The sequence below is a fragment of the Geospiza fortis genome, unplaced genomic scaffold (assembly GCF_000277835.1).
Source record: "Geospiza fortis unplaced genomic scaffold, GeoFor_1.0 scaffold10, whole genome shotgun sequence".
NCBI lineage: Eukaryota > Metazoa > Chordata > Aves > Passeriformes > Thraupidae > Geospiza > Geospiza fortis.
The window spans coordinates 4343588-4367087 of NW_005054326.1; the positions used below are offsets into that span (position 1 = coordinate 4343588).

Here is a 23500-nt window from a genome sequence, read left to right on the forward strand (position 1 = left end):
TGCTGAGTGGCAGATATCCTCAAATAAACAGCAAAGCAACTTGACATTCTGTGGGAAAGTATTCTGCTTCTCTCAGGTGTAAGAAAGGAGGTAACTCTCCCCATGGGCTCCTTCCTCCATCTTCTTTTTCCCTCTCTTTTCCTCACTGTCTTAGGTTGTGATATTTTGAGGGGTATTGATACTCCTGCTGCCTTAAGTGCATCTCGTGCCCACCCTGCAGCTTATCTCTTCATTCCCAACCCTTGCATCATTCTGTTTATTTTGGGGGCATTGCTGTCTGTCCAGCTGCTCACTGAGCCTGACTGGAGAGCTGGTACAGCAGAAGAGTCACCTGATCAAAAACCAAAGGGATGCACCTTAAGGAGCCTTCAGCCCAGAGAAGAGAAGGTGCTGGGGTGATCTTATTGTGGCCCTCCAGTACTCAGAGGGGTCCTGTAAGAAAGAAATATGGGGACAGAGTTTTTAGCAAGGCTGTTTGTGATGGCACATGGGGTGATGGTTTTAAGCTAAAAGAGTGCAGATATGTAGATGCCAGAGTAGGCATAAGGAAGAAAACTTTTAGGATGAGGATGGTGAGACACAGCAAAGGCACAGCAGCTCCCTGTGCCTGCTCTCTGTCAGCAGCTCCCAGTGCCTCACCACAGGGACAGGACAATGGGCAGTCTGTTTGGGAAGCAGGGCTTTGGAGGCCTAAAACAAACTGTCCCCAGGGCCAGGGACAGTGCTGGCCATTCTCTCCCTGGGCAGACAGCCCTGTGAGGACAGCATCTCTTGAGAGCAGCAGTTGGTGAATGAGCTTTTGACCTTTTCAACTTATTGTATTGGTATCTAGCCAAACAATTTGAGTTCATCTGTAGTGTGCAATGCTCAGGAAACAGAGCAGTGACATATATGTTTCCTACCAAGGAATAAACTGCCTTTTGTGGAGGAGTAAATCAGGCCTTTGCTGCTGATGGCCAGATGCCCTCCTGCACTATGCAAGCACTGAGAGGACCAAAGAAAACCCTAAAGAGGCTCAGAAAGAGGGATGTACAGTTAAAAAGTCTTCCATTTTTCTTCCTTGTAGGTCAAAAGTAGATCCTAACAGCATTACTTCATGGATGAAATCCTGACCCCACTGTAGCAGGGGGTGTGACATTGACACCAGCAGGGCCAGCACTTCACCCCATGTAGTTTGGAGTCTTCTTCAGCTTAAAAGACAAAACCCAAAAGTTTCTCCAGGGATGCTGATCACCATGTGTCAGCCCCTCAGACTCTTCTGAGGGTAATGGCTCTATGATTCTGTGATCTTCAGGCCCAGATTTTCTCCAGGGATTCCTCCCAGGGGACAGAAGCCCAGACCTGGCCATGGCATGCTGTGTCTGCAGCGCCAGTGTGAGCCCGACAAGATGGTCAGGGGGCAAAGTCAATGTTCAGTTAACAGGGGTAGATGGTCCTGGACTTTTCTTTTGGACTTTTTGGGTGTTTTTTCTTCCCTAAACATATTTTTTTTTGTTTGTTTTCCTGGACTTTTTGTTTGCTTTTTGTTGGAAAAATAGGATTTTTAGCTACTTGTTGCTTGCACATCAACATGGCAGCATGTCTGAGGTCAGGTTCCCACTGGCTATAGTCATCAATGCTACAGCTGCCAGTGATCTCTTTCTTCAGAGCTAGGACACACTGCTGATGGTCAGCAAAGATATTTGGTGAGACAGAACTTGAATTTCTGTGCTAAAGAAAATAACCTTTCTCTGTGAGGGTGATTAGACTTGGGAGCAGTTGCCCAGAGAAGCTGAGGGATCCCCAAACCTGACTGGACATAGCCCTGGGCAATCTGAGCAGAGTATTGTACTTGCTGATCTCCAGAAGTCCCATTCAACCTCACCAACTCCGTGATCCTGTGATTTAAAACACCCGTGTTTTTACTTGCACAAACCCAGGCTGCCTTTTTTAGTGCAGTTCCATGTTTCCCTTTGGATCTTTGCCCAACAGCTGCTCACAGCCCTGGAAACTGTGCAGGTGGCCTTGCAGGTGACTGAGCAGAGGTTTGGCAGAAGCTTATCTCACAGGGTTCCCAGCTGCCTGCTCATCCAATCTTCTCTCAGGATGCTCATCAAGGCAGCATTCAGTTTCCCATGAGAGGGTACTCCACAGGTGGAATGCCTTCTTCCTGTGTTGGTGCTGGGGAAAAATGTCTCCGTCAACACAGACGAGCTCTCATTATGTGCTTGAGGGACTGGAGTTGTTTTTATTTGCAATAAAAAACCTGTTTACAGCTTGTATCCTGCTTCCACCTTTCTCTAAGCCTTCAGCAGCGCCCAGTCCTTGTGCTGGGGCTCTGTACAAGGGTGAATCCCACATATTTCTCATTCTTCTTTTCTGTTTCTCTCTCTGTTGTGAAAGTCCTCAAGTTAAGTGGCCACTTTTGAGTTATTTGGATGGTACAGTATGGTTTGTTGACTGACACATGTATCTATCCAGTCTTTATGTCATATTCCTTCCCCCAAAAACTGCGGGACCAAAATTTCTCTTTCTCATAGGAAAAAGGTATAAACTTGACCCACATTGAGTCCCGACCTTCCCGTCTCAACAAAGATGAGTATGAATTCTTCATTAACTTGGAAGGCAAGAATGTCCCAGCACTGGATAAGATCATCAAGTCCTTGAGAACTGACATTGGAGCAACAGTCCATGAGCTCTCACGAACAAAGAAGAAGGACACTGGTAAGGATATGCTGACAAGGTTAATATTGGCATGGACTATCTATGTCACATACTGAAATTACTTTTTTTTTTCTGTAGTAAAGGAGATCCTCTTGGATCTTTGTGGCTACATTTCCCTCTCTATTTTTCCTGTACTGTAAACTTTTTCATTTGGGGATTTTCTGTAGTGTAAATTTTTGCCATGATTCTGACTAGGACTCCTGGGAAACTAGGGAGGCTCTGCCACCCACTTTGGTGGGAACAGGACTAACTCTCCATTACTGTAAGAAATCCCAGGGAGGTCAGTTGCAGTTCTGCCTTTGGAGGGAAATAAGGAAAGATTTTTTGAGTTGTTCCTGCTCCTAATTCTCAGAGATTTGCTGGAGTTGAGGCTGCTTGGTGCAGTGGTGGCTGCCTAGCAGATAGTCTGAGACAGACTTAAATGCCTCTTCAGATAACAGATGTGATTTTAATAGGATTTCAGACTTTAAATACTTTAGGCCTGGATCTTCCTCTTCCTTCCTAGGAACAACATGAAAGGACATTAATACCTTCTTGAGATCAGTACTGGTAATCCTTTTACCGTTTCCTTTGTGTCCTACCCATGACATTACATTTGAAGATGAAAAAGGAGAAGGCAGATTCTCTTTGGAGTCAGTTTTCTCCAATCACAGACAAAGGGACAAAAGGTTGATTAGGTGATTTATGATCATGTCAGATCGAAGAGGTTCACTTTTGGGGGCTTTTTTATTTCCAGAAGAAAGCTACAGGACCTACCAGGGCTTAACATTCATTTCTCTAGTTACTATGAAGAAGGCAATAAAGAAGTTTATGAAATAATAAAGTTGTCTATGAACATATGCCAGAGTCAGACAGAGATACAGCTCTAAATATCATCCAGGAAAGTCTTGCATGTGAAATTCTGACCTCACAGAAGTCAAAACTCCTGTGGTCAGCTGTAGGATTAGGATTTCACTGCATGTTACTGTGTTGATCAAAGGAGTTTTTGAGCTAGATTATCCAGTCAGCTTCAAAAAGGGACTTGATCCTCTTCTGTCTGAGAGGATAACTTGTGTTTGTTAGTTTCAGCAATTCAGAAATGTTATAAAATAGAACAATTTATTGCCGAGGAGAGAGAAGAAGATTGATATTTTCTTGCCCTTTCTCTTTTTTTTTTTTTCAATTTCAACTCCTCTCATGAGCAATAAGGGTCCAGTCAAACTGAAATCCTCCAAGGACCATATTTTGAAAGGTCAAATGAGCCCTGCTTAGGGGATGAACTGTGGGTGGCAAATCCTGGGCAGAGGCACTGCAAGGGCAGAGAGAGATGGGAGCAGCCCGAGCTGTAGGAAGTGTGGTGGGATGCTGTCCTTTATCAGGGATGGCATTAACAAATAACAGGCCTTGTGGTGCCTTTTAGGCCAGCTTGTCTTTCAAATGTATCCTCCAGGCAAATCTGGTCATCTGTCCGCAGATGTGCCTGTGTGAAATCTTATTCCCAAAACACAGAACAAGAGCACTGAACCTCCAGGGAGCAAAGTGTCAGACAGATGGTTTATGGGGATGTTGCCCCCCTTGTCTCAGTAGGCAGGTAAAGGCTGGGAAGGTTTTCTTCCAGAGGCAATCTGGGATCCCATGGGATTGATTCTTTTGCTGCAGCCTAGGATTCTGTCATTTCTTCCCTGCAAAGGATTCATTTTGCTCCCACTCGTGATTTGAGAAAGAAAAATCTTATTTTTCTGTTTCCTGTGGAAAGCACACAGTCCCTTTATTTGGGGTACTGCCTTGTTGGCACTCAGAGGAAGTTTCTGTATTCTGTCCCTTCTGTATATTAACATACTAATATACGTATGTTTAACATACATATATTATATGTATGTTTAACACTGTGTGTATGTGATTTATTGGGCAAGGGATAAATGATTTTTTTCTTTTTTTGGGTCACTTTAACTGCTTTTAGTATCTTTTCTTAATGCAGCTTTTAATTGACACATTCCAATAGTTACAAATATCAGATTTGGATCAACAGTGTAATTTTAGGTGAGAGTAGGCCAGCCAAGTGCTCCAAATCCAAATGTAGCTTTGGAGCTTCAGACGAGAAGGGCTGGCAGCTGCTGAGCCAAAAGCACTTTGTGTATGTGGAAAGATTTTTTGTAAAAGCACAGTGCATCTCCTAGTGGCTCTTTTTGGAAACAAGATGGTAGCTGCAGTCCACTTGGAGCCCATGAATAAAAATAATTAAATATTATTCTGTTGCAGCATTAGGGAAATGCAGACAATTTATTGCATTTCTGAAACAAGCTGGGAGCTGAGGATCTGTAGGGGCCTTGTTTGCTAGACCCTGAGGCTAGCCAGAGCATTTGAGAGTGTTTAAAAAAGGGCTAAACCTGGGCCTTGAACTGCTATAAATTGCACAGACCTGTCTTTGACCCTCCTCACAATGGTCCAAGTGGAGGATTCTGCAGAAGTCCTCTCTGCCCCTGCTCTGCTGCCTCTCGTATAAATGGCTCATTAGCATTCTGCTCAGCGTTTGACCCCACGGTAATTTGGTCACCACTTGGGTGTCCAGCACCATCCCATAAATGCTGCTGTTTCACTTACAGACAAATCAATATTTATTGCTGATCAGCCCACGTTTGCTCCTCAGACCTTGACAGAGGCCCAGTGTTGCAGGAGCTGGCCCTGGCAGTTCATTAATGGCTGTGCAGACAGACAGACAGCGATTCTGGCTGCAGGAGGATGCTGCAAACAAAACATGGGATAGATTCAGCCAGGGGCTAATTTGATTTGATCTTTTGAATAGTTTCTGGGAGGGCTGGGGACAGTGTCCTGGCACATCACATCTAGAAAGAAGACCCACATGTAGCCTTTTTTCACCCTGGCCCTCGATGTGAGAGCTATATGGACTTGGTGCAGTGTTTGCCCCAGAACTGTGCTGGGAGTCTTTGATTCTTGTTTCCATGAGAGCTGAGAAAGCTCAGCACTTTCCAGGACCCAACTTAACAACTTAGGCTGGTGCTAGCAGTGCTAAGTCTCCTTGGGATTTCCCTTTCACAGCCTGCCACGTCTATCTAGCTCTGCAAGCTCAGAGCTGCTCTCATTTAGCTACTGCTGGAGTTTGGGTAGGCAGGATCAGGACTAGGTGCCAGGAAGATAAGTTGCTTCTCCTGTTTAGGAAAAAATCAAGTCACCTATCTCCACACCCAGGACTGACATCCCATCAACGTGGAGTCAGTTTTTCCTCAAGTCTTTAATGAGGTCTGCACCAAGTACTGATGCAATCTTGTCAATAAGATATTTAATGAAAGTAAGTCTGTATGGACAGTAAGTCAGCAAGGGTTCCAACCCTGCCCAGTGAGACCTTTTTGATTCAGGCCAGCAAAGCCCTACAGACATCACTGCCAAAATCCAGTGCAGACTTCAGCCCCCACCAATTTTTCTACACAGCTTGGACCCTCCAGGTCATGGTGCATCCCTGAGAAGAGTGGTTTTCTCTTTAACACTGACAAATCCTTTGCTATGGGGTGCCAGGCAGCCTTTTTGTCCCCAGTGCCTAACACAAAACCCTTCACCAGTGTGCCTCACCCCAGGCTGGTAGTGGGGAGTGTGAAGCACAAAAAAGAGAAGCAATTCCCCACCATCACACAAGGGTCAGTGATACAGCCAGGAGACAAACCCAGATAGAAAATGGGTGTAAGTAGTGGCCACTCTCTATAGATCAAATATACCTTTTCCTACTCCCCCCTGTGACTAGTTAAAGTGAAGGGGTTGGGGGTGCAGGAAACTTTCTGACAGCGAGGGGAGAGAGTGTTTCTGGAGCAACTAGGAGAACCAGCGGTACCTCCAGCAGCACAGAAACCCATCTGGGGACCTTCCTGGGTCTGCTGCTGCCATCTAGTGACTTGCTCAGGTCTGGTTTTTAGGGAAAGGAGAAGCGTGCGCATCGTGGAGAGGGGCGGACCGAATCCCCCTTCTGCCGGGCGGGGAAAGGGAAAGCACCACCGGGGTACCGCTGAGCGCGCCCCTGCATCCCGGGATGCTCAGGCATCCCAGCATCTTCCTGGCAAACAAATGTGCAGGCTCCCAGCACGGAGCCAGGCTGGGATGGGACAGCAGTGTGGGCACTCTCTCTCTGCCTGGGGCCCGAAATCGAGCCCTGTGAAGCAGCTCTTGCTGCTCCACGCCTCTGTGCAGGTGCCTCGCAGAAACCCAGTGTGCTACAAGCGCCCTCCGTGCTGTGAGGCTCGGCACAAAGCTGAACAGTCCTGGAGACAGAGATCCTCTTATCCTGCAGGTGGTCCATCAGGTCTGGGATGAGCCCCATCACCCGGGCACTGCAGGGAACTCATTCAGCAGCTGCTGGCCGAGGATCAGGTTCACTTGGCACAGCCCCCAAAATAAGATGGGGAGGTATGGCCCGGCAGCGGAGCTCCCAGCTGAGCAGAGAGCCGCAGACGGGATCAGCTGTTTTCCAAGCACTGGCTGAGCAAGCAACACCCATTTGCACAAGAAAGTCTCTCGGGGAATTGCAAACATTTTACTGATAGAGGCTGCCCCTGTTTAGTCCCCTGTATTGAATTGCCATGAAGATGCTTGACTTACCCTTTTTTTTTAATCTCAACACATCACATCTGGAAATGCCTGTGATTCTTCATTGTCTTTCACCGTATGTCCCTCTGTAACAAGAAGGTCACGTGGCATTACATTCTGTGTGGCCAACATGGTCCCTTCTCACATGCTGGCTGTGCCTGGGACAGTGGGTATAGCACATGAGTTACAAGGCAATAGAGAACCAGACCAAGAAAGTTAATCAAGTTAATGCATTATTGTGTAATGACTGCTAGTCTGAGGTATTAGGATGCCATTTGTCATTTTGTTTCAAATGCTAGCTCAAGTGGGGCCACCAAGTAGATCCTAGAGTGTTTCAGACAGTCCAAAAATTCTTTATCCTTGTTGTGGAGTTTCTTGTGATTCCTTTGAAGGTGATGATTCTGGCTTATTGTGAAAATTTTTTGCATTTTGATAAGCCAAGACACCAGAAATAATAAACAGAAAATCATAAACATTTCAAGCCAGCTCTGCACCAAGGTTCAGATGCTCTTGATGTTCTGTATTCTTCCAACAGTGTGAAACAATCACAAACTCAAGACAACTTGCTTGGTTTGTTCTTGTTCCCTGCTATGGGGAAAAGGATTGAAAGAATTTAGCCTCTCGCCTATGTTTCTTTATATATATGATGAAAAGATGATGGCCAAAAAGCAAGTAACAAAGAAGGATACCAGTCTCTATTTCTTTTCTGTTTTGCAGTACCATGGTTCCCAAGAAGTATCCAGGAGCTGGACAGGTTTGCCAATCAGATCCTAAGCTATGGAGCAGAATTGGATGCTGATCATCCTGTAAGAATTACTTTTTGCAGTTTTTCTAGTTATTGGCACCGATATTTCTTTCATTTAAATTTGCTTTTTTTTTTATTACAGATCAAATAGACTAAATTTCACATGGTGCAGGACAAGAAGGCCACCACATTTCTAGGGTTACAATCAGCCCAATCCCTGGGTATGGAGTAAATCAAACCAAAGTTTGCTATAATTGAGCAAATGCCAGGAGATCTTAAAAGTTGTAGTGGTTTTCAGAGCACAAGGCCACCACAAGGACACACCTAATCTTCCCAGGAGGCTCTGATGTAGTGATTTCAGGCTCACTTTGTGTATCACTAACAAGAAAAAGAAGAAACATGGCACAACCCAGAGGAAGAAAGACTTTTTTCATCCTTGATTATATACACACACATGATTTAGCTCAGTGTGTTGTTATGTGGATTCTAAATCTGACATGGTACTTTTATGGCGAGACATGACAAAAGAAAATGTTCTTGGTTCAAAAAGTTTATGGTTTAAATGGTAGCATCAGAAAGTTTTGTTCATTGACTTAGCTGATAAAAAAATTGTTTTGCGGTTTTTCAGTTTTGTTCAGATACAAGAATATTTTCTGCCTCTATTCCCTCTCCAAGCAAACAACAACTTACTTTCATTTGTCAAAACACACTGAGTTCCATGCAGTGCACCAGAAATTGCTGCTATTAGTTTAATTGAGATAGGGTGATTATAAATAAATTACATGCAGTGCACCAAAAATTGCTGCTATTAGTTTAATTGAGATGGGGTGATTAGTCATTCACTACCTATTGCTTAATTCAAGACGTGTTATGTACCATGCACAATGATTCATGATGTTCACTGTGGTCATATGAGAGGCAGAATGAAAGGAGGTACACTGAGCCAATGGCCCCCTTGTGTGTCATGTGGGAATAGACCAAGATTGTATTTGAAAAAAGAACCAAGGAAAAAAAAAAAGAAAAATATATAAAAAGGAATGAAGCATCTCTCCTCCAGTTCCTAGAATTAGTTAGTGAGCCCTTGTGCCTTAAAAAAGAAAGCCAGCTGCTGGGATAAATAGGTGACAGTCCATAGAGTGCAGAAAAAGATGAGCCTGTGTTTTTAGTAAAGTGAAGCATGGAATTTAATCCCAATGACCTCCATAACAGGTTAACCTTGGACAGTGCATTTTTTTGGCCATTGGCTACCCCTTTTTGATTCACACTTGTGAATTTACACTCCACTTCAGCTGCCTCCTGTACTTGGCTGTGTTTTGTGGCCCCTCAGCCCAGTTGTGCCATTGACCACTAGGAGATGCATTAATGGACTGCTGCAGTGCCCAGGGAGCTGTTCCTGTTTGCCCAGCAGAAGGGCATCCTAGCTTGGAAGGAGGATGTTTCTGCACTCCAGGTGGTGAAGGTGCTCCTGGTCCTGAGGGTCTTTTAGTCTAAACAGCAGGCACACTGGGGTGAGAGAATGGTTATCCCAGATGTAGATTTAAAGGTTTTCTTTCTGATCCTTGGTTTTATTGCTAATTAGCTGCAAAGGTCAAGCTCCCAGCCACAAGGTCTATTAGACATTCTTTGTAGTCATTAATTGTCTTCAAATGATTGAATTTGTACTACAAATTGGGGTTTTTGGCCTGCTAAGTGGCTACTGATCCTCCAGCAGTCTGAAAATGGGTACTTTTAAGTGTGATTCGTGCTGAAAATCTGCCTAAAAGGTCCGATTGGCTTGATGAATGTGTTTCTAATGTGTTTTGATTCTGCTTCTCTAGAACAGCTTGACTGTGCCAAGGGCAGCAAGAAGCTTCAAGGGAAACTAGAAGGGCATGGTTACCCAAGTACTGATAATTCTGGGCTGCTCTTGCCAGGGGCACCTTGTTGTTACTGTAAAGGAACGTTTCCCTATCTTATAGGAAGTGGAAATGAGAAAAAGAAATGACTTAGGGTACAGGGGTGCTGAGAGACTGTGGCTGCTTGGCGGCTCTGCTGCCCTGGCTTAGTGGAGCCTGGCAGAACAGAGGCAGCTTTCCCACCAACCTGGCTGCCCTTCTTGGATGCGCCAGCCATGCCTGAGGGTGTTCACTAGGAGGAAGGCTCTTCACCTTTTGCCCTTACTGACCATTTTACATGGACTGAGCAGCACTGTTTCTCTGCAGGGGTTCAAAGATCCTGTGTACCGGGCCCGGAGGAAGGAGTTTGCAGATATCGCCTACAACTACAGACAGTGAGTACCCACTGCATGTGAGCAGAGCAAGCCCTCATCTCCTGCCCTCATCTCCTGCCCTCTCCTAGGCTGCTCACCCTGCTGCCTATCCCTGCTTTTCCACGAGCATCCTCCTGCTGTTGGCTTTTCTCTGCCATGTGTTTAAATCCTCCTGTTCATGCATTTATCCCCAAATCGCAGCAAAATAAAGGTAAGTTGTTCCAGGCACACGTTCAGAAGAGAAATCATCTCCCTTCCCTCCCCACAACACCCCTCTTTCCCAGCTTTGTTGTCTAATTGAGCAGTAGACTGTTGCTGCTACAAAGACTTGAACATTGAATAAATCTGGTATTCCCCATTAAACCAGGGCTGGGGGAGGAGTGCCTATCATTAACATTAAAGCAGGATCTGCATACACTATTAAAATAATGAATAACATATGGTTCTGATGCTAATCCACTGTCTGTTACCCTACTTTTATCATGTCTAATCCAGCTGCAATCAGCAATTTAGGCTTTCATTTCCCAAGAAAAATAAATTAATAGAGATGATAAATTCAGTTAGAGCTTATTTGACTGCTTTCAATGATCAGATCTGGAGGAGAAAAAATTCTGTTCCCAGAGACAGTTGTGTATATAGATCAGTACTACTGGGCTTGATTCTTCCTGGGACTGGTAAAAACTGTGTTTGCAAAGAAAAATTAACATATATTGTAAATTTTGGGCTACAATTTGCAATTAACATCTTTGCAAGATAGCCCTTGAGACAAAGAGCTAATAATGTAATCAGAAAATGAGAGACAAAATTGGACTGGTTGATGCCAAGTATAAAATGTCAGGTGAAAAAAAGTCAGAAAGCCAGTTTATAGCTAGAAAATTTGGATAAGATTTTTGTGTCCAGATGTGAACAGATCTAATGTCCGTTCTTAGATATCCCACAGAAGATACAGAGAAGTGGACAGGAGGAGAGGCACAACTAAAGTTATCAGGTTTCACTGAAAAGGAAAGGGTTCTTAAGTTGTGAAGGTGCTACACAGCTGCAACAGTGAGATGGGTCAGTGATTGCTTGCCTTGTATTCTTCTTAACATTCATTTAATCCTCTTCTGCATCCCTTCTTTTGCATCTGTTCTGTCCTTTCTTTGTGCTGTTTGCCCCTACTTTGCCTTTGCTTTTTTGCCTCCTCTCATGATAGATTAACCCACTGTTTTTGTGGAGTGCTCAATTTCCCTGATTTCTCTTTTCCTTGCTTTTAGCTTCCCTCCTTGCTCTGCCTTACTTTGCTTCTGGCCCCATTGATCCCTAGAATTTTTTTTAATTGAAATTTGAAAGGTTTTAAAGCCATAGCTTCCCCCAGTAGTCCTGGAAGGTGGTTGAGGATTATTTAAGAGTGCTATAGGAATAAAAATCACCCAGCAATCCTCATAATTCAACATGATGTTTAAAGCTCCACAGATCAAGGAGAGCTGATACAGAGAGACAGAAGGTGATGGTTCTCCAGAGGAGCTGCCCTGAGGCTCAAGAAAAAAAAAAAAAGAGAAAGTGGGAGATGGTGGGGTGTCATCAAGAGTTTAACAATGGGTCTCAGCTTTGGAAAGCTTCAGCATTGTTCCAGCAGTGTTGTTAAACCTATTAAGTTACTTAAACCCCTTTGATTATTTCCAAGCTGCTGGATTCACCTATGGCCTTAACATTATTGCTAAGGAATTGGTTATTCACAGGAGGCCAAACTGCACTGCTTGTGATGTATAACTCCTGTTAGCTTCAACATGAGCTAAGCACGTGGAGGCCTGAGGGTGGGATTGAACTCATAATTGCTCCTTACAATTATAAAAAGTCAAACTGGCTGGAGCCTGCATCTGTTACAGCACAGAGCACAGATCAGAGTCTCTCTGCCACTGCAACAGAGTTTTATGGAGCTGATGGTTTCATGTTTTTACAAAAACCATTAATGTAATGCTCACAAGAGCAAGAAGTGAAACAGCTCCTTCATATCAAGAAACAAAAAAACAAATTGAAACCAACATCAAACAAGTATTTTTAAAAGAACACCTTTAAAAGACAAATACGCACTGATTTATTTTTAACACAATAATGCAAGGAGCTGTCTAAAGGCCATTATCTTAGCCAAGGTCAGTAGAGTTCTTTCCAGACACTGCCTAGGGACAAGTGATGTTCCTTTTGCACTTGCACATCAGCCCAAAAGCATCTCCTCTCCTGCACCAGCAGCTCCTGGCCAGTCCTAGTAAAGCTGCCACATGAAGCAGAATAACAAAACTGTTTTGAAAATGGCAAGTGGGAAAGGACAAAGAGCATGTTGATGGCATAGGACATTTTCTGTGGCTGTTATTGAGGACATCCCTTTTCTTTCTAGTGGCCAACCTATTCCTCGTGTCACCTATACAGAAGAAGAAAAGAAAACTTGGGGCACTGTCTTCAGGGAGCTGAAGAGTCTGTATCCAACTCATGCTTGCTATGAACACAACCACGTGTTCCCACTGCTGGAGAAGTACTGTGGCTACAGGGAGGACAATATTCCCCAGCTTGAAGATATTTCAAATTTCTTGCAGAGTAAGTTCGAAGCCCCTAAAAGAACCAAATGAAATGAAAGGCCTCAGCTATCAGTGGGGGTGGTGCTTCCAGAGAAGGAAAAACAACCCCTGATTTAGCAAAGGTTCCCTATGATGTTTGGGCACATCGCTTAGCCTGTGTCTCAGGTCTTTCTCTAATGCTTCTGGGGATACAATGGGACAAATGCTCAGATACTGTGCTGGTGGTATTCCTGGGCAGAAAATCGCCTGCAATTAAACACTATTTAACAAAAGGATGTGAGAAACAATTGCTCACTTTGAAAATTTAAAAAGGCTTATTAAACCTTAACAAAAATACAACAAAAGGACTACTTAAGGAAAAACGTTGCAGTGCTGGGAACTGCTCGTGTGCATAACATGTGGCTGGTTCCTTTTCAAGATGGATGCTCAGTCTTTTATATCCCTGGGAGTTGCATCAGCCAGCCCTGGCCCTTCCCAAAGTCTGTCAGTCAGCTCTTCTTTGCCATTTATCAGTGGAAACTGCTTTCTGTAACTGGATTGGAGGTCAGGTGTTGCCATGCTGCCCCCCTAAGCACCAAGCTTTTCCATTCCCAGCTGCCCCATGCCAGGGACACCTGTGCAGCTTCTTTGTACCCGTCCTAGACAGCCCAGGCTGTCTGATGGCAACAGTACAGGGGGGAAAGGGAACTGTGGGGAGAACAGAGGGCATCTAAACTACAACAACATAACTGTACATCACTAAAGCTTTTCTTAATATTCATACAATATTATCTTTTAATTATGAGAGCAAATAATCTCATTATCCATCTATAACAAGGAGATTAAAGAAAAAAACAAAACAACAACCATCAACAACAAACTTTTCCCACTGTAAGGAGTCTGGATGAGGATAAATCAAACACACCAGCTGCTTTTAAGGTGCTGTCTGTCTGCCCCTCCAGGCTGCACTGGGTTTCGGCTGCGTCCCGTGGCAGGCTTGCTCTCCTCTCGGGATTTCCTGGCCGGGCTGGCGTTCCGCGTGTTCCACTCCACGCAGTACATCCGCCACGCCTCCAAGCCCATGTACACCCCGGAGCCGTGAGTACCCTGCCACACAGAGGGTGTCAGGCTGCAGCACACCACCAGCAGGCTCACACCAGCTGGGTAAACTGCCTGGGACTCCTGGGAACAGGGCTCTCTCTTCTGGAAACGTTTATCAATGGACCAAGCTACCCCAGGGACCAAGGGTCCCCAGGGACCATTCCTCCTTCCAGAAGGACTGCTCTCTTCTGGAAACGTTTATGGAGCCTTTCTAGTGTGTTTAACAGTCTGCATCCACTTCTGCAAGTGCTCCTGGGGCACATGAGATAGTTTTGCTGCTGAAGGCCTGCTTGTGTGCTGGCTGGGATGCAAGGTACAGCAGTGTACAGGGGCACTTGGCTATTAGCACCCAAGTAGTGCAGCAAGGATTTGCCTGCTGCAAGCAAGCTTCTGGCAGTAAGACAGGAGAAGCCCAGACCATTGAATCCATCTCTTTTTCATTTTGGAGTGTTTCTCTCTGTCCCTGTCTGTTGTCCTTTTCCACTTGCCATTTTAAAAACAGATTTCTTATTCTGTTTCATATTGTTGCAATTCTTCCTTGTTTGTTTATTTTCTTCCTACTTTCCACAAGCTCTTTTTCCTTTCTTTTGTCTTTCTTTGATTATTCAGATTTTCTTCCCTGCTTTTGTTTACCCCATTGTCAGGCTGAAATGTCTTTTTTCTTCCTTTATTTCTTTTTTGGACATCTTATCCCCTTCCCCTTTCCATCTCACCAAATCACTTCTCTGTATTTGAAAAATCTAGCAGTCCCTGCAGCTGAGGGAGGGATGATGCAAAAGCACAGAAAACCCTGGGGTTTGCAAGCATTTCCACCACAAGAATAATTTCAGAGCAAAATGTTTTCCTGTGAACGATATCTGCTGGTAGGAGCAAACGCACTGTGCTCTTGACTGTGTGCTGGCTCTAGGGCATTCTTCCAGCATTGCTGGACTTTTCCTGAATCACAGTTATTCAGATGTCATGTTTTCCTGCAGTGATATTTGTCATGAGCTGCTAGGACACGTGCCTCTTTTTGCTGATCCCAGTTTTGCTCAGTTTTCCCAGGTAAGTTATTTGGTGGTTATATTAAGTATATAATTAAACACACAGTAACTCAGAGGATGATCCAAGAGCTGTGAAGGTGGTGCAGATTCACCTTAAAGCATACTGTGTAAGAGTGCCTGAGGTGGTTTATTTATTGCTTGAAATCTGCACACAATTCACATAGGTGAAAACATAAAGTCCAACTCCAAAAATGATCTTGTGTGAGTTGCTTTTTGACAGACCCTGTGAAGCCATCATTTTAAAACCTTCCTACAGATGTTGATCCTTCTGAGTGAAGTCACATAGCTCATGAGTCAGATGGATTATTACCTCATGATGATACTCAAATGTTAGGGAAAATGGAGGGTTTTTTTTTGTTTTCTGTTGAAGTGACATTGGAGGCTGAGTAAAGTGTGGAACTGTCTCAGCTGTAAGCATGGGAGAAGGCTGGAGAGGAGATTTCTTTTGGGGAGTGTTAATGTCTGGAAAATAAGCCAAACCCTGGTGAAGCAGTAAACTTTTGGCTGCATCCTACCAGAAAACATGGAAATACACAAAGAGAGAAAGGCATAAAGACAGAAAACTTGGAAATACATAGAGAGAAAGGCGGAAGGAAGGGAGGGAAGGGAGGAAGGAAGGGAGGAAGGAAGGGAGGAAGGGAGGAAGGGAGGAAGGGAGGAAGGGAGGAGGGAGGAAGGGAGGAAGGGAGGAAGGGAGGAAGGAAGGAAGGAAGGAAGGAAGGAAGGAAGGAAGGAAGGAAGGAAGGAAGGAAGGAAGGAAGGAAGGAAGGAAGGAAGGAAGGAAGGATCTCAAAAGACAAAAGCCAGTTTGATCTTGTTAGTAAGTTTTCAGTATTGCCTTTAGGCTTTGCCCTTTCCAAGAAGTGTCATTTCCTCCCAGATGAGCCCTACTGTACCTTGGCTTACTAGGATTTGACATGGTGATAAGCTGCTCTAATGCCTTCGCTGTGTATGGGGAGAGCCCTCTGAGCTTTGCACTGTGCAGTCCTCACTAGTGCAAATCAAGAAAAGAACCTGGCTATATGTAGTCTCATGTGTCTGCCTTTTGAATCCAACTATTGCATGCCTCCTGGAAAAATCTCCATTAGCTCCCAAGGTACGAATAAGCTCTTTCAAATCATGCCCTGTCATTCAGAAAAAATAGCTCATTCAGGGCTCCAGAAAAACTCGTTTAATCAGGACCCATCAAAACAAAGAGAAATATATGAGGTGTGTAGGTGTGATTGATTTGCCTCCTTTTATCCCTATCATTCTCTCAGATGTCCATTGTAGACTTGATCAAAAGCCTGTCAAAGCAAGAGCAAAATTTTATTTGACCTCAATGAGCTTTGTACCAGGCACAAAGGATCACGCCTTGTAAATGACATTTGGACAAGACCCTTTGTTCATTTTTTGAGAGATTTCTGGCTTAAAATTGATCTTGCATGATAGGAACATGTCCTGTAAACATTTGTGTGTGGTAGTAAGCAATGGTAACATTTAAAATGTGAGCAATTACATAAGATGGGCAGGAAGAATGTTTGCAATAAACAGCTTGAAGAATAATGGTTTATTGTTACAGGAAATTGGACTGGCATCTCTGGGAGCTCCAGATGATTTCATCGAGAAACTTGCCACGGTAATTTAATAAATGAGGGCTCAATTTTCCAAAGCGCCCTGTGTTGTCTTAATTCTGCTGCCACTGAAGTCACTGATAGAACTCCCATAGAGCTGAATGGGATCAGAGTGAAGACCACGATTGGAAAACCCTACCCTGAAACAGCTGCGCTGAAGGAAAATAGCTTTGGCACCCCTTATTCAAAGTGACAGTTGTGATTAAACACAGAAGCCCAAACGAGATTTCCTCCAGCACAAACATATTGGGCAAGAAAAGATTGTATGTTGCTACATCCCCACAGGAAATTTCAAGAGGCAGCTTCTGTAGTTATTTCACCTACAAGCATCTCTTCCACTTTGCCAGGCAGGCACTATCCTCATGTCAACACAGATCACCTGGATAAATACTCTGAGACTACTGAGACCCAGAGCTGCAAACTTTGAATAAAACCGGGGGTACTGCTCTGAGAGTAGTACCCCCAGTGCCAAATGAGGGGACACCTGGGCAAAGAATTCCACCAGCTTTGACATTTCTGATAGATGGGGTAGTTTCTTCTGAGCCAGGGCAGGTATCCCTTCAAAAGGACAGACCCAGGAGTCAAATTAGGCCACTCATCATCTTCCTTCCCTATTGCACCAACAGCCTGATCTGATGCAGTCAGATTCCCTGTGTGAAACAGGACTCAAACTTTTCTAAAATAAGGTTCAAACTTCCACTAGGTTGGTCAGCCAAAATAAAGCTTCATTGCTATAATTTCATTGCTCCTGCTGACAAAGATAAGCACAGTAAAACACAACTTTGTTTGTCGTGGAACTGAACTGATTCTCAGGCACAGAGAATCTAGTACTGTGCTTCTCTCTTAGGAGAAGAATTTCAGTCTGAAGGGACATTTATTGCATTTATACACTTGAATTTGACACACAACATCATATTTACATAGAAATGAAAATTCTAAATGTATTCAAAATAAATGGTGTACTTTTTATCTAGTAATAATAAGTTTCTGTCTCATTTTTTTTCCAGGTTTATTGGTTTACAGTTGAGTTTGGACTTTGTAAGGAAGGAGATTCCCTCAAAGCATATGGTGCAGGGCTGCTGTCTTCATTTGGGGAGCTGCAGGTGTGTTCTAGAAAATATTTCAGATATGTTCATAATTGTTTAAATTTCTTTTCTTAATATCTTCGGATCTTTGGTTTTGCTTCATACTTTGTGCATAGAAGTAGGATGAAATGTAGCATTTCACTGTAGAGCTCTGATAAATGTGTAGGTGTATGAATACACAGGGAACTCACACCTCCTTCTTTCCCAGTAAGTTAAATTATCACTGTATCCCACAGGAGAAACCCTTCCCTGTCTGAAATGGAGTTGCTCTTGATTTCTTTCACAGCATGTTCAAACACTCTTACACAGAAATTAATTTCTTACCTTTTTGTTCATAGTATTGTTTATCAGATAAGCCTGAGATTCGGCCTCTTGTCCTGGAGAAGACTGCCGTGCAGGAGTACTGTGTTACTGAGTTCCAGCCTATCTACTATGTTGCTGAAAGTTTTAAAGATGCAAAAGAAAAGCTAAGGTACTCCAGCCATTCCAGAGAACAACTCACTCTTGTCTGCTGCAAATACAGAGGATGTCATTGCCATAACGGTTCTTGGGTTGACAGTCATGTTTTGAGAGGCATTAGAAAAATCTGTGCAATGCTTAAAGATAATAAACATTTTATATCCTCAGAATCTTGGGCAAAAATGAGTAGTAATAGGAATATACTTTATGCATGAAACCAAGAATTTGTGCTTAGTGTAACTAAGAGCTTCATCTGTCTAACCAAAATGCAACAAAAAAAGTTATCTGTTCAATTGCAGTGATACTAACATTTAAAGTCAAATCTGACTAATTAATGCAAACCAAGTAACTTTACCATTACTAGAATTAACAGTTCTTGTAAAAACAATCTCATAGTATCTACTCCTTTTCCTCTGAAGTTATGTCCAGGTTCAGTTCTGATTCTTGGAACAGGAATGGCTCAGCCTGTATTGGGGTTCAGCTTGGTTTTCACCTTGACAATATTTCTATTCCTGTTAAAACACCAGTGCATTACCATATTTCTGGGTGTTAGTCAAGCTATGGGGGCTAGCCTTGGTTCACACTCAATTTATTTCTCACTTGGAGATGCCACACACAGGCTTGTCCCAGACCTGCAGTCCCTTATCTTTCTACCAAGCAAAAATAAATTGTTCTGCATCCCAAGATATTCTGCTACCTCAGGCTCCCCAGCTCTAAGTTTTTCCTAGCTCTCTGCCCTGATGCTTCCTTAGTTTTCATAAGTCTGCAGCTTTTCCTTGTGCTCTTTTCTCTGGGGAAATACATGGGAAAGATGGCCTTCTCTTCTGGGCTGTGCTATTGATATCCTGCACACAGCTTCTGTCTTCTCTGTATGTATCCCTGAGCAGCAAGCTCCTTGAGGAAGTGGAAAATTCTGCAACAAAATATCGTGGAGCTTTTTTTTTTATTTGCTTCAGTGACCAAATTGAAAAAGTGGTTAAATTGAAATAGAAGTTCTGGGGTTTGGTCCAGTGCCTGTGTTAGAGGCTTGCGCCTGGACTTGTGTGTTTGTGGGTAACAGAATACCTTTCTGAGAAATTATTCTGAGACTGACCTAAAAGATCTCAGCTTAAGGCATTCATCTTCTAATTGGGATCTTGCCTTCAGCTGAGATTCAGCAAAGCCATCTTCTAATGTGATCTCTTCTCTTAGAAAAACTAGACCATGCAGCTAAATTCATCATAAGCAACATTTTTTCACTGCCACACCTTGTGGCCTGTTCATACTGAGTTCTGTTTGAGACAATGTCCTTAATAAGGTTAATAATAAGGTTTAAACTGAAGAAACTCTTTGAGGGTGGCATCCAGCATATTCCACTGTTCTGGGCGTATGGGATTTACCCTGCTGAGTCACAGTCTGTGCAGTGGAGCTCCATAATCAACTCCTGCGTGCTTCCCTTCCTCTTTCAGCAATAACTCCAGTAATACAAAGCAGATATATAAGCCAGTATCCTGCTGGGGTCTACAAGGAGCCTGGAACAATAGCCCTGACCGTCTCATCCCATTCAGAACCCTTCTTTCCACAGTTCTGTGGTTATGCAAATTAATATTTTCCCAAGACACCAAAATCTTAATGCTTTTGACATGGAATTAACTATTTTGCAGAAGAAAATGCTACTTTATTTGATTAACTGTAGTCTAGCTCTTAAATTACCTGCAAACTACCAGGTAATTTAAGAGCTAGACAATGACAAAAGTCAGGTGCCTGCTTGCTCCTTGGCATACCAGGATGATGTAGATCCTTGACCGTAATTCCCCAGAAATTCAGACTTGGATTAGAATTCCTACCTTTTGCACTAATGAAAGGAAAATGAGGTTTTCAAGCTTGGCAGGTCCCAGTTGCTACATAGTTGGCCTACACCAGGAGCAGTGTTGCCATGCCAATGGCTTAGTTCTGTTCAGAAAAAAACCAGAGGTGATAAGGGCAAATAGAGTCTCAAGTGTGTTGCAGAACATTGTAGGTCTCAGATCAGCCAGTAGGAATTCCAGTTATTTCCTCCCACAGATTTTCTTATCCCCACAATCAACAAATGCACACACCAAGAAGAGAATTAGTGAAATAAAAAAAAAAATTAAACTGTACATTTGTTTATGTTTTTTCCCTCAGGAAATTTGCTCAAACAATCCCTCGTCCTTTCTCTGTCCGGTACAATCCCTACACACAGAGGATTGAAGTCTTGGACAATGCAAAGCAGCTGAAGAACTTAGCTGACACGATCAACAGTAAGGAACTGCACATTTGTTACCTTGAATTCCTCAAAACTTGGATCAGAAGTAGGAAGCACAAGGCAGATTCCATCTGGTTGCATTTTATTCTCTGAGCCTATCGAAGATAAGGCAGCACATATCTCCTTTCTCATGAAAAAATTACTTCCCAATTCTAGCCAAGCTTCAACAAGCATTTCCACTTGACTGTAACTTGCTAAATCTGAAAAACCCAGTTTTGGGGGAGACACTAGGAAATGGCAGATGGCCTTGAGGTGGATCCTAGCTGTTTTCAGTAAGGAAGAGAAGGAGAAGCATGGCTTTGATCACATTTTCCCCCTCACATTGGCTAGCCTGCTGAGAGCCAGCTCCTCTGATGCTGCGAGCCAGCCTTCTATGGCTGATGAAGGCAAAGGGATGACTCTGCAGACGTAGCTCCAGCAAGACCCTAATAAATGTGTCCAGTTCAGCACTTCTGGGCTCACCTTATTCTGTAAGAGAATGGATATAAAGGGCAAAAAACATGCAGGAGTGCCAGAATGGGCTAGTTCTGGAATTAACCGCTCTGATTATTTCCTTTGCAGGTGAGATTGGGATCCTTTGCAATGCCCTCCAGAAGATCAAATGAAGATTTGCTGTAACTTGCTAGTGACTAGAAGCTGTCATGTGCAAGTGGCAATCTTGATCTAGCCTCAGTCTATTATCTTCCAGTGAACTGCATCAATAATTATGTTATATATCTTAATTATTAGAGATTAGCAGAGAAACAGACATCTATAGGTGACCCTCAACTCTTCTGGCCTTCAGACACCAATCCATTTTTTTCTCACTAATGTATAAAAATTACCTTATTCCTGGGAACCCGGGGGAAGTCTGTGTATGTTTTGTGCCAAAGGTTAGCAGAAGGAGATCTTCACCACGCAGAGCATAATCTGCTGCACCAGTGAGGTCTGGGACCAGGGATGAGATGTCAGTGATGACCAGAGTGATCCACCTTGCCTTCTCTCACAGTCACTGTCCACTCAGTGCCTCCCAGTTGTCCAAGGTTCCCATGGAGTCTGGAGCTCTACACTTTCCAGGGTATGCAGGGAGATCTGCCAGGGTACAAGGGGAGATATCTCTTAACAGGCATGCTCACAGTGGATGGCTGATGTGTGAAGGCTACATTTTTTTTGTGTGTCCTTCCCTGAGAGGTGCCTCTTAACTTTCTGGTCTCACAGCCTAGAAGGTGGATACCAGCACCTTGGAAATGCAGAGGAAGTGCCTGTTACAATGCAGCTGAAGACCCAGAGCCTTCCAACTCCTAACTCAGCTTTTCTGTGGCTAGAGTCCCCACCAAAGGCATGGAAGGCCTGGCTCAGCTGTGCCCCAGTCTAACTGCATTCAAACCCAAACATGTTATCTTTCAAGACAGGTCCTAAGTAATGACACCATTTCATGTCTCCACTGCCCATCTGAGCTTTAATCTCCTTTTTTATCCTTTTGGTGAAAGCAGTTTTATTTTTCCTGGACTATATCTCAACTGTGCCAGCAAATGGAACCAAAGGTGGCTCCAGCTTAACAGCTGAGCATGGAGAGAGAAGAGTTTTGCTGTTCAGGAGGGTCTTTCTGTATTTATCCAATAAATTTCACTCAATCAGCAGTAAGTGCCCTCTTGGACTGGTCCACACTGTATAATTCTTGTAGCTCCCTGCTTGAAGGAGGGAACTCATCATTGGAACAGAGCAGAATGGAGCAAAGCAAAGCTGAACTGCACTTCCAGCTTGAAGCAATTTTGCATCATGACACTAACATGGCTCAGGGGTCACATTTCTGTTAGAAGATTGAAAGATGGAGAGGGATTTGAAAGCCCAAGGGTCTCATACCTGTGATAGTACTAATTTTGTATTTATAGTTTGAAAATCAATATGGCTTTAATGTAAGCATCATCCTTTAGGAAGATAGAAAATACAGTTCTTTTCATTATATATATGGTAGGTAATAATATTAATTTAAGGATATCAGCTGGAATCCTTTTCAATAGACATATATTTATGCAAAATGGTATCATTTTGGTGCTTTGAAGTAACCTTTTTTATCTCAGTATCTTTTTATTCCTTTTTTTCTCATCACAATGTCTCTCTAGATCTTTCAATCCCACTTGACATTTATTTTCAGTGTGCAAGTAGCCCATATTTTTCTCTCTTAATATAATAGGACCCATGAGGTAACTGTATACTACAAAGAGGCAATTTCATCCCAAGGGTAAAGTCTTTCAAACTAATCCTCAGACAGCTTTTCAAGCTCCTCTGCTTCTGGCCTGAATGACAGCAGCAGTAGTTCTATAGTGGTATCGAGAGCTCAGGATTCATGATTTTCTTTTATGTGCAAGTGGAATAGTTAGAGAATATTGATGCCACATGTCTGATTCTCTGTCCCTTAATGCAGGTTTAAATGAGCAATAGCTCCAGCCAAAACATCATAGCATGGCTGCCCAGCAAGGCAGATGAGAAAAAATTAAATATTCAGCATTTTAAAAGCAGAGGAAATGTATGGAAAGTAGATTTTCTTGCAGAACAAATAATCTTGTACCTAAGTACTTTAAATACTACAAATAAATCACATTTTAAATAGTACTCCTTAATGGGTGACTTCTTATTTCCATGCCTAAAGAAAGTTCCAGCTGTGTAGGAAATGCTTTTTGCATTATTGGACTGGTGTAAATCCTCCTTGTATGGTAAGCACCCAAATCAACCAGAATTAAATACTCAGATAGGAGGTAATGCCCATCTGAGGTGCTCCCCAGAACAGAAAAAGGCTGTCCTGGGCTGAGTGACTGTCACTCATCCAGACAAGATTATAGAGCTTCCTGATGTGTGCCATTACTTAGAAATGCACAACCAAGCCCAGCTTCCTCTACATTTGCATAGTCCAGAAGCCTTTGGGTGCTACTTTGACTAACCTACCCCACTGTGATCACATTTCTTGGTGTCCTCATCTCCAGCTCAGTTCCAGGTGATCAAAGAAGCTTTTTGTGAGGCCTTTCCTTCACAGTGACCTTGGCCCAGGTCAATGACTGTGATGGAGGGACACCAGTCTGCACTGGTGGAATCCTCTGGGTATCTTAAGATGCCTGCAGCTGACAGCAGCCTTGGAGAAGGGTCATTTTAGTCCCCAAAAAATG

The 23500-nt window shown here is 43.4% G+C and overlaps 1 protein-coding gene across 1 annotated transcript in view; it reads left to right on the forward strand.

The window, feature by feature from the left end:
- PAH (phenylalanine hydroxylase) overlaps window positions 1–22951 on the forward strand; it is a 35045-nt gene extending 12094 nt beyond the window's left edge. Inside the window, exons 3-13 of the mRNA XM_005421046.1 lie at window positions 2520–2703; window positions 7990–8078; window positions 10219–10286; window positions 12637–12833; window positions 13756–13891; window positions 14869–14938; window positions 16499–16555; window positions 17558–17653; window positions 17974–18107; window positions 20240–20355; window positions 20922–22951. Of these exons, the coding sequence (XP_005421103.1) occupies window positions 2520–2703; window positions 7990–8078; window positions 10219–10286; window positions 12637–12833; window positions 13756–13891; window positions 14869–14938; window positions 16499–16555; window positions 17558–17653; window positions 17974–18107; window positions 20240–20355; window positions 20922–20965 (1191 nt within the window). The 3' untranslated portion in view covers window positions 20966–22951. The remainder of the gene's footprint in view (window positions 1–2519; window positions 2704–7989; window positions 8079–10218; window positions 10287–12636; window positions 12834–13755; window positions 13892–14868; window positions 14939–16498; window positions 16556–17557; window positions 17654–17973; window positions 18108–20239; window positions 20356–20921) is intronic.
- The last annotated feature ends 549 nt before the right edge of the window (window positions 22952–23500 follow it).